We start from the raw sequence: 15,737 nt of genomic DNA on the forward strand, positions 1-15,737 counted from the left end.
GAAGTTTGATACATGAGCATTTCATTTTTATTTTCAGTTTTCTAGGAAGAAAATTTGCCTAAAGAAAATAACCTAGCTATCCTGTAGAACATCCTTATGTGTCTTTCCCACATTCTGACTTAAAGTACACAGGGTTCTTATTCATAAGGGAAGATAAAATGGAGCTCTTTACCATAATATCTCTACTCTTTATATTAAATAAACCAGTGCAATTCTACTTGAGTGATTCTTAGTTGACTTTTTAAATTTAGTAGTTTAAAGTTAGTAATTTTCTGATTTCCAACACTTTCTATTTTCTAGTAGGTCTTTTCTCTGGCAGTCTGTGTTTGTTTGATCTGCCATAATGTCTTTAAGAATACAGATTTTTTAAAAAGTTCTGTTTCTTGTGTTTGCTAGGTTTACTCATTTCTCCCATCACTTTTTTAAAATCCTCCTTTGAGGATTTTTTTTTAACTGCTTTGAGAGAGAGAGGAAGGGAGGAGAAACAGACAGACATCGATGGGTTGCCTCTCGTACACACTCTGATCGAATCTGCAACCTAGGTGTGTGCCCTGCCTGAAAATTGGATGCACAACATTTTGGTGTGTGAGATGATGCTCCAACCCACTGAGCCGCCTGGTCAGGGCTTTCCCCCTCATGTTTATTATTTCTATTGCTGGTGATTTTTCTTCACTTTGGTGTCCATTCATATGTGAGGACTGAAATCATGAGTATTTTAATGAGTGTGTGTTTTCTTGGCAGTTAGAAAGGTCATTGTTTTTCCACCAGGCTTTTCCTATGATGGATGTTTTCATCAATCCAAAAAGTTCCCTTGTGCCCCTCTGTAATCAGTCTTTCCCCAGACCTTGGCAGCCATTGATCTGCTTTCTGTCTGTATAGTGTTACCCTAGAATATTATGCAAATGCAGTCATACAACATGTAGCATTTTAAGTGTGGCTGCTTTCACTTAGCACGATCCTTTTGACAGCCATTGAGTAGTGATTTCATTGAATAGATGTACCACATCCATCTCTTGGTGGACATTTGTGTTGTTCATAGTTTTTGGCGGTTATGAATAGAGCTGCTGTGAATATCAATATAAAGGATTTTTTTAAAAAATGGACATAGTTCTTCATTCCTCTTGGGGAAGAACCTGGCAGTTAGTAACTTTATAAGAAACTGCCAAGCTCTCTTCCAAAGGGACTACCGTTCTGCATCTGTATCAGCCATGAAGAGCGGTCCAGTTGCTCCACCGCATGAGCAGTTAGTATTCTTGGGAATATTTTATTTTTAGGATTTTATTTATTTATTTTTAGATAGGAGAAAAGTGAGAAGAGGGAGAAAAACATCAAAGTGAGAGAGAAACATAAACCAGTTGCCTCTTGTAAGTGTCCTGACCAGGGACTGAACCTGGAACCCGGGCATGTGTCCTGACTGGGAATCGAACTGGTGACTTTTTATAGTTTGCAGGACAATGCCCAACAACTGAGCCACACCGGTCAGGACTTTTTTTTTTTTTTTTTAAATAATTTCATTTATTTTTAGAGAGAGGGAAAGGAGGGGAAACAGAGAAAGAGAAACATTGATGTGAGAAAAGAAGAGTACTTTTTCCCGGTCTGTGGCTTGTGTTTCTATTTTCTCCTGAGCAAATTTTGAGGCTTGTATTTAGAGTTAAAGATCTCTGTAGTAGGACTATAAAGGAATAGCAGTCAGCAGTATCGTTTCTTTACCTACATCTCACCTCCACCTTTCTTTTCCTTATTTTCACACAAAGATACCTTTCTCTTGCCTGAGTGAAATCAACATAAGCTTTTTCCCAGTGTTGAAGATGATAAAGACCCTCAGAGCTCACTGAGCTCACAATGAAGTATTTCTAAATCGTTGTGTGACTCTGCTTATTTTCACCATTACTTTTTCCCCTAGTTAATTTTGTTTAACAATCAGCAGTTCTAATCTACATTAACTGTAGATTTTTTGAAAGCGGTGACAGGTATGTAGGTAAACCAGTTTACAGAGCTCATACAGTGGCTCTTCATCTTCATTATGTTTTCTGGACAGCCACACTGGGTATAGTATGGGGCATCCTTATCCCTTTGGACTAGGCAGCTTATTGAGCCTACTGTCAGTGGGCACATTTGGAGTTTCCATCTCCTTCATGGCAAATTTCTGGATCTAAGTGTCCAAGAGTCACACTTGTTGAAACGTAGTCCATGGATGCACTTGTGAACATCGATGTATTCTCTGATAACTACCTTGTTCATGGCAGAATGACCCTTCTTCTCACCATCTGCCCCCCGCGCCCCTTGTGGCAGCCATCCTGCTGGGCCCTGGTTGGAAAGGAAAAGCTTCACAGCATTACATTCAGTGCACGGTTTCTTTGTGGACTTCGGCATGTATATGTAAATACTATGTCGAGATGTTTTTGTTTTTTAATGTATATTTACAATTTTGGTAGCTTCTGCAAAAGAGCTATCCAGAAATGTTTTCCCCCGGAATGTCAGTGCATTCTTATCAATAGGTTGTGAGAGTAAGTTGTTAACTTATTCACATTTGCAGTAATAATGGGTAACGTCCATTCGTGTGATATTTAGTTACTGGTTATTTTTGAATTACGTGCTTGTAAATTCCCCTGCAGGTTACTAGACTGTCAGCTTCATTTTAGCAGAGGAACCACAACTCTGTCTACCATCTTTATTCTTAGGACCGATCATGGTGCATAGCACTTAGTAGTTGCTAAATAGTTAATTGATTAAATGAATAAATAATTAGCGAGGGATTCTCTTTTGTAGAAATGTAGTCAATGATTCTTGTCAGGGACTTATTTCTGGAAGCCTGGAGGGAGAGTATGAATTGCCAGGCACTTGTTAAACTTGCTTCCATGTAGTTTAACCAGTTGTTTTTCCAGAAAGTCATATTCAGAATTCTGTGCAGTTAGGGTTCACAACTAGGTTTATGTCTATCAAGTAATATGTTTATCTGTTCATCAGGTTTCAGTGTATTTTTAAGATAAAAATTACATATTTTTAAAGATCATTAAGATCATTAGTATTTTCCTCTTTTGGATTTATCTTTCCATTTGAACCGCATTTTCTGCTTCTCTTTAGTATGTATGGCAGAGAAAACTGAAATGGAAGTAGTGGCATGAGTCAGCAGAAAGGTAAACGGAACAACTGGAAATGTTTGTTAGTCAAAAAACCCTCCTGTAAGCAGAAATCTGCTTATGAGTTTGGTGTACAAACCTGCTTTGCCCTGTTTCAAAATAAGCTTTAACAATTTCAGAGTGTTCTTTGACAGTTTTGTAGAGAAAGCTAAATAGTATTTTCTTATTTGTTATTGGAAAATACAACACCTAGAAATCTCACCTTGCAGACCTTTGATTTATTTAATTAGGGAAGGGTTGTGGGGATTCTAACCCAGATATTTCATGTGATTATTTTAATATGTGGTGTTTTTTCCTGAAAGTATTAATATGTATAGTTTATGTGATCATTGATTCTCTCTTTTTTTCCAGTATATTTTTGGAGATTTTAGCCCTGATGAATTCAATCAGTTCTTTGTGACTCCTCGCTCTTCAGTTGAGGTAAGACAGAACTTTGTTTTATTGAGTATGTATATAAATAGAGTTAATGTTTATGTTTTAATTTTGATTTTTTAATTTATGCTCTTTGACAAGGAATTCCATTGTACAGAAAAGCTCAGAGACTAATGTGAGAACGTCTGAATCCACCAGCCAGACTTGGCTAATACTAACACTCAACTATGTTTATAAATAGCAAAACATTGCAGATACAGTTGAAACTTCCATTATACATCACCCTTTTGCATTTCATTTCCCCTTCCCCAGAAGCAATGACTGCTGAAATTGCTAAGTATTGTTTTCTGACTGTGGTTTTCACCTTTTATTATATGTGTGTATCAATAGATAGCATATTGTATTGTTTGATATGAAATGTCAAAATGGTTTCATACTATATTCATCGTTTTGTAGTTTATCTTAAGCTAATGTCCTTTAGATTTACCTGTACTGTTGCATTTTGTTCTTTGATTTCAATTGCTTAATACCATTGATTAAACATACCACAATTTATCCTTTTTACTATTGAGGACCATTTAGGTCTTAGTTCTCCCACTATTACAGAAATGTTGCAAAAAACATATTTGTCATGGCTTCTCTTGCTCCTGTGGGTTTCTCCAGGATCTATTCCAGGATATGTTCTAGGAGTGGAACTGCTGGATTGTGCAGGGGATAAACACCTGTGGATTTACTAGAGACTGCTGATCTGCTCAGTGGTTTTCACAGTCTGCCTTCCCGTCAGCAGTGCATCTGCGTTTTCTCTATCTCATTTAAAAACAAACAAAAAAAAAAACCTTGCTAATTCTTAGTATAGGCATACTTAAAATTTTTGTTAATCTCATGGGTTATAAAGAGATGGTCATTGTTTTAATTGCCGTTTCCCAGATGGGGAAAAATTGAGTGCTGTTTGTTAGCAATATGTATTTCCAATCCTGTGAGTTACCTGATCTCTGTCCCTTGTCCTGTTTTTTATCAAGTGATTTGTCTTTTTCTTATTAATTTAATGATTAATAATCTTTGGTTTTGCATATTAAAGGTATCTTTTCCTAGCATGAGGGCTTTTAAACTTCACATATGATGTATTTTTACTTTTCCCTGGGTAAGGGGAGTACACTTTTCACTTTAATGTCAAATGTGTTGACTTTTTTCCTCATAGTTTGTGGATTTTTGGTTTTAAAAAAATATCTTTAAGAAATTTTTCCCTTCCCTAAGGTAATAAAGACTTTTTTTTCTTCTAAAAGTCTTCAGGTTTTTGTTTTTACTTTAGTATGTAATGCAACTGAAATTGAAGTATTGGTTTTTACATATGTGTGAAGTGGGCAGTAGAAGTTGTCCCAGCACCATTACTGAGGACTCGGCCCGCAAGTGCAGTACCGCCCTGTCAGGTCGCATCTTCATACGTGCTTGGTTGGTTCTGCGTCTCCTGTTCTGTGCGCCTGTTGGTTTCTCTCTGTCAGCACCATACACTTTACACACCCTCTCCTGGGGACCTGGCCTGCAACCCAGGCATGTGCCCTTAGTGGGAGTCAAACCGACGTTGAGGATGAGGGTAGGGTATGAAAGGTGTTGTCTATCAAAATTACATGTGGTCCAGTATCTCTCAAAAGGGAAGTACAGACTAAATAATGTGATAGGGCTAAGTTCCTGTCCTCAGTTATTACAATTTGGGTGTTTGGATTATAGTAATATGTAGAACACAGACTGTTTAATGTGGTGATGTGTGATTGGACTGGTGGGTGTGTGAGTGATGTTATCTCACTTCTGCAAAGTCATTTGGCTTCTTACCTTGTAGGTAAAAAAATTGCATCTCCTACCTGCATTGTTCCTACCATGTGGCATAAATTAGAATCTCACACTATTCCTCATGTATTTTTTGTGGCTGCTAAGAACTGGATAAAGCATTTTCCCCCTTTTACTTGGGGCCAAGAACTGAAACACAAAAATTTGAGAAATGAAAACTATAAAAAGTTTTATAAAAATATAAACAATTTCTAAAAAACATAAATGTTTACATATAAAAACACTGTCTACAAAAGCATCATTCCTTTCAGCTGAGAGGTTTTGTCTCTTTTAGTTTGCTTGTTTGAAAGCTCTGGTCGCTGGCAAGATAGGATGGTCAGTAATTTAACAAAATCAGAAGAAACAAATGGAGCTCGTGTATCTTTAAGACATTCCTGGGAGATATTGCAGGTTCCTTTTCAGACCACTACCACAAAGCAAATATTGTAGTAAAAAGTGAGTCTCACAGATTTTGGTATTTCCCACTGCATATAAAAATTTGTACTAGTCTGTTAAGTATGCAATAGTATTGTCTAAAAAAATGGACATACCTTAATTAAAAATACTATATTGCTAAAAACTGCTAACCGGCATCTGAGACTTCAACAGGTAATAATCTTTTTTGTTGGTGGAGGGTCTTGCCTCGGTGTTGGTGTATTTTCTTTGAATTCTCTGTAAAGAGCATTTGTAAAATGAAGTGCGATAAAGTGAGGCATGCCTATATACATTTTTAAAAGGTAATTGCTATCTTTTCTAAAGCTGTGTTCTAGTTTAGAAGCCAGGGTGATTTAAAAATGAATTTCTCCAACTTTAAAATTCAGTCAACTTATGCATAACTGTGTTTTGAATCCCAATAAAAGCATGGCTTTTATCATGTTATTGGTGTTAAAAACAGGGAAACAATGAAAATTGTTCTGGAAACCTCCCTGGTTCTCATCATTGGAGACAGCCTGCTACTGAATAACAAGTCCAGGATAGCATAGTACATGCACAGGTGTGTGTGTGTGTGTGTGTGTGTGGTGTAGTGACAGAATTAAGACAGTTATTCTCAGTGGTTTGGGGATTTCAGAGGAGAGATTTAGGGTTTGCGAAGGTCTTTGAGATACCAAATTATGACAGCACTAAAAAGATTTTAAAACATCAAAGGTCCCAACAATTTCTTTTTAAAATTCTTACCCAAGGACATATTTTTGTTGGTTTTAGAGAGAGAGGAAACATCAATTGATTGCCTTCTTGTAGGCAGGCACCCCTGCTACGGAATCAAACCTGCAGTCTGGGTATGTGCCCTGATTGGGAATCAAACCTGCAAACTTTCAGTCTTACTGGACAATGCTCCAACCAACTGAGCCACACTGGCCAAGGCAAAGGTCCCAAGTCTTAACAAGACTGTTAGCAGTATTTCAGAATGAGGTGATTTAACTGTGTCTAACATAACTAGATTACAGTTTTTTACATTTTTTGGTTGACCTTTGTGTGTGATTTTAAGTTCTTGCTTTGGTCTTTCTATTTTGCATTCTTATAAATAGCTGCATAAATAGGAAACTTTAAACAATAAATACAATTTATTCTGCTGTGTATTTATTACACCCAATTACCATAGACTAAAGTGCTTCTTAGGAGTGGTAGAAGTTTTGTTCAATTTAAGGTGACATATGCCTCTAGAGGGGAAAAAAAAAAGGAAGAAGAAGAAGATGATTACTCACTCACTCACACTTCCTCTGGGCCAGAACTCATTCCAGCATACATTAATTCCCACAGTTACACTCTTACCAGATTAGTATATCAAAATAAGTGTGTTAAACACACTAACAGAAAATGGCAGTTTTGCCAAGGAGACTGCTGGGTGGTCTCTTTTCAGATCCTTGCTTCTACCACTTAAGTAGATTTTGAAATATGGGGAAGTTAAAAACACCCCAAAACTTTTAGTGCCTTAAAATTGTATAGATTTCTATCACCAGGGGGCACCCCAGTGTCATTGATAGAAAATTTTGGGAAGGCATTCTGTGTATGGGAGTCTGCTAAACTACTCTGACTGCAGAGGGACATGACCGCAATTTGTGGCTGCCTCAGATGCACCTTTCTGCTTCATATGTCTGCGCCAGTGGTAAATGCTGGAGCACCCCGTGTGAGTGTTTGAGTGCTGTGTGGAATGAGTGGTTTTTGCACTTCATGTGCAAGGCCAGTGTAGTTCATCTCCACACACAAAATGCTTTCTCCTTTTGTGACAGTGTGAAGAATACTGGGGTGCCCCTGCATGGTGGAAATATGTGCAGCTCTCAAGTCCTGAATGCGGTCAGTTGCTTTTGAATAGCACTGCATAGCTTCTTATTTGTCATTAATTCTCTGGAGAGAGAACTTGGTTACTTGGAATGAAAAGCTTTTATCTCTGATTATTGAATCGACTTGCTAAGAGTTAATTGGAGAAATCAGCTGAGGAAGCCACTTAAGCAGAAATTCTTAATAATAGTTGACATGGGAATTACCTGGTACCTCTGAATGTTGCAGACTTGGGGACCCCACGCAGTCATGGGGCCATTGTACTGCCAGTGCTGCAGTGAGCAGACTTTGAAAAATACTGGTTTTTGTTCTACTGTTGCCTTCAGGTGACTATTATTTGTCTGCTTCCCTTCCCTTCCCATCCTAAACTTGATCTGAAACATACCCATTTTAAATATTTCCAACTCTTAACTATTATGGAATAGCTAGGAAGGAGAAAACTTGGATGTATTTATTATGCCTTTCTGCTTTTTACAGAGGTCAGACACTTGCCATTTTGCTTGATCTCTTCCAAACAAGGAATGGGATTTCTAGTCCTTAATTTTGTTATTTAAGGTATTGTATTAAAAAGGGAGCCACAATTCCCAGACTTTTCCTTCCCAGTGGGCTTTTTCCACTCTCTGCTCATGGGCCGGGTCCTGGCCTCTGCTGGCTGTGCTGACTTGTACTGATTATGAGCACAGAGTGCAGGTGGTCACCAAGAGTCATCTTTACTGGTGGACAAAGCCAGGTGGCTGTGGGGTTTATGGGGAGTCACTAACATCCTGTGAAGCAAAGTATATGTCATAAGCATTTTATTGCAGCTGATTTACATGCCAATTAGAGTTTTTTTTTTTTTTTTTGCCTCATTTTTGGATCTGTTTAATAACTATATTTAAAAGCATCCCTGTGGTAGTTTTTCTTAAATGAAGATTTAATTTTACTGTCTCTCCATGTGTGTTATTTTAGTAGAAATTTCATGAGAAGTTACACGGATAAAGAGTTTTAATGAAATGTTGTTTTAATAAAGTAGCACATGTTGGGTTTTACCATTTTCTGAATTAATATTCTTTTGATTCCCTTTGCAGCTTCCTCCATACAATGGAACTGTTCTGTGTGGCACACAGGCTACCGATGAGCTACCCGATGGTGAGCTGCTTCTCTCCTTCATCTGGTCATATGTGCTGGGTGGGCAGGGCACCTGCAAACAGTGTTTTCCTGGTCGGTTGTACTTTTTGAATAACATTCCCTTACAGCTTGATGTTTGGGCTGTAAACTATAGTAGATTTAATCACTGAACCACTTTGACTAATGGATTAAAGTTTATTCTGTGCTTCATAGTGTCAGACATTCAAGGTTTAGTTAAGGAAGTGATGTTCAGTTCTTTGTTTTCTTTAACAACTCTCAGCGCACAGGTGTGTTCCTCACAGCCAATGCTTTTTGTCAGAGTTTTGAAGTAAACTTCCAGTCTGGGGGCTGAGGCTGCTAGGCCCAGGGCCTGCGAATCTGAGGTGTGCTCTTTGCACAGCTAGGTGGCAGCTTGAATCTGTTGTTCCTGCAGTTTTGCATTTATGACCCCGTCCTCACTAATGCTCTTGGGAATTCAGGTAACCTCTTTACCTCTTGCCTTGTTACATTTTTTTTTTTTTAATCTATGTCACAGACGATGGCCTGGTTCCTGGAGATGGTGCTTGCTGAGATGCAATGACTTCATGTTATTTAAGTGCCCAGTGTTTAAATAACAGCAGGGGCCTTTGATTGCTGCAGGCCACCATTAGTCGGTCAGATCTGTCTAGATCATTATTTTTTTCCAGTTTGAGGCATATCAAAGGCACTTGCTGCCCATGGAAAAACTAAAAGCTAGGTCTTTGAGAGTCTGGGATTTGGTTCCTTGTGTTAACACGGTCAGACCTGTGAAAGGGGTTTTAATTATAGTTTAGGTTTAAATGTAAAACTTGAGACGATTACTCAAACTCTTTATAATAAAATTAGAAAGTGTATCGAAAATTATTAGCAGTTTTATGAGAAACAGTGATATAGGAAATCATAAGGGAAAGAGCAGTTCTAATGATGGCTTAGGTTGGGCATAAATAAGTGAAGCTAGAGGGGCCTAAAGGCTCTCGCCCTGCTGCCCAGCCTCTGGAGTAGCTTTTTTATCTGGTCAGGAGAGTTCTCTGTGCCCATGTACTTGTGTACATAGTGAGCATGCTGCAGATGTCTACTCAGTGCTTTAAAGTATTTCATTATTTTTCCTTTCTTGTTACATGTTTCCTTTATTTCATTTAATGGCCCCACCATCTTCCCAGTGGCGTAGGCTAGAGATTGGAGGCTGCACTGCCAGTGCTGCAGTGAGCAGACTTTGGGAAATGCCGTGCAAAGATATAATTGTTTTATTTGAGCTGGTTTTCCTTCTTCCAACAAAGGCAGTGCCTGTCTGACCTGAGCATTGATTTCCCTATGTACTACTACATTGATTGGGTTCTTCAGAGCATGAGTTTTCAGGACTTGCACCAGTCTCCCAGCCTGACAGATTGGGCTTTGGGCTGACCTCTCTGCCTTGCAGCACAGTAGACACGTGTGTCCATGACAAGTGTTCCTGGGTAAGAAAAGGAACTGTTCTGGGTAGGAGTCTGCCTCCCAGTGGTGTCATCAGATGCTATACTGGGTACGTGTTTGGTAATAGCCGTAGCATATTGGAATAGTTCCATTAACATCATATCACATTCTAGAATGTTTTACAGTGTGGTACAATTAACAGTTGATATATGGAAGGCACTGTGTCTATTGGAAATAATCAAAATCTCATGCAGGCTGCATGACACAATGCATACTGGATTTTAATGTTACTTCACAAGGTACACCACAGTCTGCAAAGGGTAGCCTCCATGTGGGGAATGTTCTTCACTTCTTTAGATACGTCGGTTTCAGTTCATATAATAGCATTGCACACAGTTCACCTTTAGGTGTAATAATAGAGAAAGTAACTGTTCTTGGGGGATTCTTTTTAAAATAAGGAAACAACAAAAACAAAAAAAATCAGTGCTCAGAGGCCAAAGGATTCAAATTGATCTCTTGGTGGCTTTACATGTAAACTAGCTGGTAGGTGTAATAGGAACTTTTTGTTGTTATGCAGGTCCCTCCCCTACCTGACCCAACCCCAAGGAAGGGGTGTTTTGTCAAAGCAATGAAGGATTAGACTAGGCCCTTGCCCTCCCACTAACTTGCACACAATTAATTGGCTTCTCTCTGGGGCTGTTTTTTTCTGCTTATAAAAAGACTTCTGAGGTAAAATATATCTATGGTAGTTCTCTGTAATGGAACACGATTCTTTTGGTATTGTGATTTTTTTCTTGAAATACATGCCTTGAAAAAAAGTTGGCCTTTTATGATAGACTTGGAGAAATTTTCACTTATGCACTAAAAATGAATTATAATGCATGTGTTCTTTTCTTAACTTCAAAATTTATAACTTTGTTGTATTAGTTAGAAGCTGACATTGATGCTTGGTGTCTGTTGAAGGACACAGTGGATTCTAAAACTCAACCTAGTGTCAGAAATATGAAAAAATGCACATCTTAGAATGGATGGAATACCTAGATTGTCCTCAGCTGGGAGGAAGTGCTTCTGAAGTATACTTTTATGTGGAAGGTTAATTCTTGGTGTTGTTTATACTTTTTGAATCACTAAATTACACTAAAATTACACTAACTAGAGAAGCCATAACATAGAGCAATGGTTAAGTCTCTCAGTTTGTCATTGTGATTTTCTTTTAATTGTCTGAAAAACCTGTGCCCTACTCTTGGGCATAAAAGTAAGCTAGTAATGTCAGATTTAATTGACAGGTGTTTTCAGGCAGGCAAAATATTAATTTGCTTTTTATTGTAATTTTGTTTTAATTCTACCTTCTGAAAGTCTCCATTTTAGCTACCCTGAGAGTAGAATATAAATACAGGCTTTTTTTTTTAAATCCCCAAATTAAATACAGTTTTATAGTTATATTAGGAAATTATTTATTCAGCACAGAAATAAAATGTCAGCTTTGTTAATTAGAAAACTTTAATGTTTTATTTTTCAAAGAGAAAAATGAATAATTATTGATACTTTCATAGTTTATATAACTGTATTCTTAACTAATGGGATATTTACTGACTTTTTTTTCTAAATAGGACAAGAATATCAGAGAATTGAGTTCGGCGTTAATGAAGTGATTGAACCCAGTGACACATTGCAGAGAACTCCCAACTACAGTATTTCAAGCACATTGAATCCTCAGGCCCCTGAATTTTTTCTTAGTTGCACAGCTTCCAAAAACACCCCTGATGACATAGACAAAGAAGCGAACTGCAGCTCCGTTGACTGCCAGTACCCAGGCTCTGCCCTTGATCTGGACGGCAGTTCCAATGCGGAGGCGGAAATTTTGGAAAATGATGGCGTCTCAGGTGGTCTTGGACAAAGGGAGCGTAAAAAGAAGAAAAAACGTCCCCCTGGATATTATAGTTACTTGAAAGATGGCAGCGAGGGTAGTATTTCTACAGAAGCCCTGGTCAATGGCCATGCCAATCCCGTAGTCCTGAACAGTGTGGGCACAGAGGATGTAGAGTTGACGGGCGATATGCCCTTGCTGGGGACACCCAGGACTTGTAGCAGCCCTCAGGACTCCATGGACTTCGTCAGTGACGATGTGCCTGGTGGCTCTTCCCCCCAAGCCCTGGACAGCAACGTTAGGACTGCAGGGCAGCCCGAGGGCTGCCAGGGGCCTGACTTTGAACAGTCCTGCTTCCCTGCAGAGGCTGGCAGGGACAGCCTGTTGAGGACAGCTGTGGCCCACCCTTATGTTGGGACTGATACTACTGAAAACCTTGGAGTTGCTAATGGACAGATACTTGAATCCTTGTGTGAGGGCTCAGCTGCCAATGGGGTGGAGCCGCACACTGTGGAAAGCACGGACTCGGACCCAGCTAAAGCCGAGAGCACTTCCCCTCCTGCCGATGCCCCGGCCTCTGTGGCTGGCCCCACTCCCGTCAGTCAGCCTAAGTCATGGGCCAGTCTTTTCCATGATTCTAAGCCCTCTTCCTCCTCGCCCGTGGCTTCTGTGGAAACTAAGTATTCCCCTCCTGCCACGTCTCCCCTGGTCTCTGAAAAGCAGGCTGAAGTCAAGGAAGGGCTTGTTCCAGTTTCAGAGGATCCCGTAGCCATAAAGATTGCAGGTATAGTTCAAAAGATACAGGTCAAAAGTGAAGAGGGGAGCAGATCTCATCACCTGTTGAGTGAGAAGTTTGAGACAGTCTGGGCTTATAAACTGTGGTGATAGATTGTTACCCAAAGCAATAGTAGATTACCTGTGTGTTAATAGAAATTTCTGAAGAATGCCTGTGCCTTAAATGTCCTAAAAGCAAAATAATATATAAGCAAAATGGGAGGGGGTTGTCATGCCTCTGTGTTAAGTGCAAATTTTATGTCTGTTACCAGTTCTTTTCTATTGACAAACAACATTTCTATTTCTTGCATTTTGATCAGTTCTGCTCCGTTGTGACTGTATAATGGACTTGTCCTGTGTGTGTTACACCCATTGTACAACTTTGGTGTGATAATCCCTGATTTGACCTCACTCTGCACTGTTTCTTTCCTATATTTCTTAAGATATAAGAAAGAATTTGGGGTTTTTCTTTTTAATGCCTGTTTTGGATTGAGTAAATGGATTTACTTAGTTTTAGCACGTCAAGGTCAGCTCTTGGCACAAAAAGAAAAACTGGAACAGTTTGACTCCAATGTTTTATTTCGAAGTGCTAAACTCAAAAGTAGAACTAATTCACAATAAAAATATAAAGCTGCATAATTTGCAGTTGTTTTTAAGTTGAAGTAGAAAGTCAGAAATATAGAGGAGCAAGTATGTTTATATGTATCTAAGAAGTCAGCCATTTCTTCAGGCTTCATTGTACAAGTTTAGCAGCCTACTCCTCGGATTCTTACCCCATTAGCTGAATTAAAATAAGCTGTCTGTAGGCTTTATGTGACATTTTCTGATTTAACATTTTGGAACACCTGACAGCATTACCCAGATGAGGGCAAATGCAGTAGCAAGCTGTAAAATCCATAACCTTTTATGAATGGTTAGAATTCCGTCAACTGTAAATATTCTTTTTTATGAATGGTCAGAATTCCATAAAATAGAAAACATTCTTTTGATGGCAATAAGATGACGGCAAGCAATCTTTTTTTTTTAAGTGAGCATTTTATTCCATATACAAAATACCTTATTTTGAATACTTTTGGTACCTGGAGTTCTCTTAAAATGAGAAGGTAATTGGTAGGCCAATCATCCTGGGCTTCATACCTATTTTTAAGAGCCAGGTGATTTTTTTATTATGACTTCTGGAATATATTCTATTCATCTCAAGGAATGCTGTTACAGTCAGGATAAGACAGTTATAAGTCTCTGTATAAATCATTAAGTTAAAAGCTTATTTTAACCTATGAGAGATGCATGGTGGGATGCTTTCAAAAATGTACAGTCTGAGTTGAAAGTCTTGAAGGTAATGTAATTAAACCTTTGTCCCTAAAAATTACTTCACAAAGGAAAACCTCTATTCCTGGGAAATTCTCTCAATCTTTATTTACAATAAGAAAGTTTCATTTTAAATGTTTTAAAACATTCTAGCTGTATGACTTTAAATATGGTTTGATACATAGTTTGCTTTGTTCCACCTGTGTTAAAGTCTAGTTAACCCGCTTGATCTGGTGTTAACCTGCTTTGTGAAACACGAACTCGGGGGATCTTAGTCACCGGTGCTAGTGGAGAGCATGGCCCCAGTCCAAGTCATTAGTTTTGAATTGATGTAGTGTGTTCCCTCATCCTCCCCACACGTTTATTTTCTTAATCCTATTTTGAGTAGGCCAGTTACAAAGATGAGTAAATGATCTGAGCAGAAGTTTAGTTCCTCATAAAATACTTTATTCTTTTGGGACTGTTTGTGGAGCATCAGAAGTACAGGATGTAGTTGCTGACAGTTTTCATATCACTTTCTGTAAGATAATGCAGTGAGAGTAGTCACACTGAACAACGCTTGGAATCATACGGAGTTTAGGTAAAGTATTGTTGGAATTATTTTCTCTTTGTCAAATTCTCCATATTTTTATGATTTGCTTCATAAAAATGATAAAGATATATTCAATTTATTATGTCAGATCTACTACCACAAACTGCCCTTCAGTGGGCATACTTTTTGGCATAGGCCCACTTATTTTAAGCAGCATGTCACTGAAATTCTAGCTCCATTAAAAGATACCGATTTTGGTTATTATAGCATTTGCCCTTCATCAGCGTCTCACTGGTTCTACTGAGAGAGCAGTTTCTTTGTTTATCATTACACTTGCTAGCTCTTGGGGAAGAGGGAGAAGGGAGCCGTGCAGGCATTGTCAGCTGTTTGGAGGTTCGAGTTTCTAGATCACCGGCCCTGCGGTAAATCTCTACTTAAAATGCCAACTGATCTTTGTGTAACCACAAGTGAGATACAAATTAGGACAACAAATGAACTGTGATGGAATACGAATCACATATAAGGCATTTTGAAGTGAAATATGACCAGCTCTTGATTGCTTGTAAACTGTTTACACATTGCATTAGTGATTTCTGCTTTCAGCTTCTTGGTGGCAGGGCCGTCTTCACAGTGTATATTATTTGTCAACATTGTGTTCCATTGGCTGTTTCTTCTTAAGTATAAATTCTGTTTAAGAAGGAGATGGAAGCCCTGGCCAGGTGGGTCAGTTGGTTGAAGGGTTGTCCTGTACACCAAAAGGTTGTGGGTTCGATCCCCAGTCAGGGCACATGCCTAGGTTGTGGGTTTGGTCCCTGTTAGGGTATGTATGGCAACTGATCCATGTTTGTCTCACAACAGCGTTTCTCTCTCTCTTTCTCTTTCCCTAAAAATCAATTTTAAAAAAATATCCTCAGGTGAGGATTAAAAAAAAAAAAGAGCAATGGAAGGGTAGAACACTTCAGAGGAAATACCATTAATGGAGAGAACAACATAATCGTTACAAGTTGGATCTACTCAGGAAAATGAATTCCTGTGCCCATATTTAGTTGAAATGTAAACAAAAATTTAGCTTATTGTTGATCTTTGTTTTGGGGGTTTATAAATCATTTTT

General features: G+C 38.6%; 1 protein-coding gene across 5 annotated transcripts in view; it reads left to right on the plus strand.

Moving 5' to 3' along the window:
* Positions 1-15,737, plus strand: part of USP10 (ubiquitin specific peptidase 10) — a 59,905-nt gene that overhangs the window by 21,927 nt on the left and 22,241 nt on the right. For 2 of the 5 annotated variants that reach the window (XM_028501694.2, XM_036012297.1), the window contains exons 2-5: positions 3,492-3,560; positions 7,562-7,625; positions 8,678-8,738; positions 11,756-12,796. In XM_028501694.2, the coding sequence (XP_028357495.1) occupies positions 7,599-7,625; positions 8,678-8,738; positions 11,756-12,796 (1,129 nt within the window). In that variant the 5' untranslated portion in view covers positions 3,492-3,560; positions 7,562-7,598. Of the gene's footprint in view, positions 1-3,084; positions 3,138-3,491; positions 3,561-7,561; positions 7,626-8,677; positions 8,739-11,755; positions 12,797-15,737 lie in introns of all 5 variants that reach the window. The other 3 variants (XM_028501693.2, XM_036012295.1, XM_036012296.1) reach the window with 2 other exon arrangements.

The sequence above is a fragment of the Phyllostomus discolor genome, chromosome 12 (genome assembly GCF_004126475.2).
Source record: "Phyllostomus discolor isolate MPI-MPIP mPhyDis1 chromosome 12, mPhyDis1.pri.v3, whole genome shotgun sequence".
In the NCBI taxonomy this organism is placed as follows: domain Eukaryota; kingdom Metazoa; phylum Chordata; class Mammalia; order Chiroptera; family Phyllostomidae; genus Phyllostomus; species Phyllostomus discolor.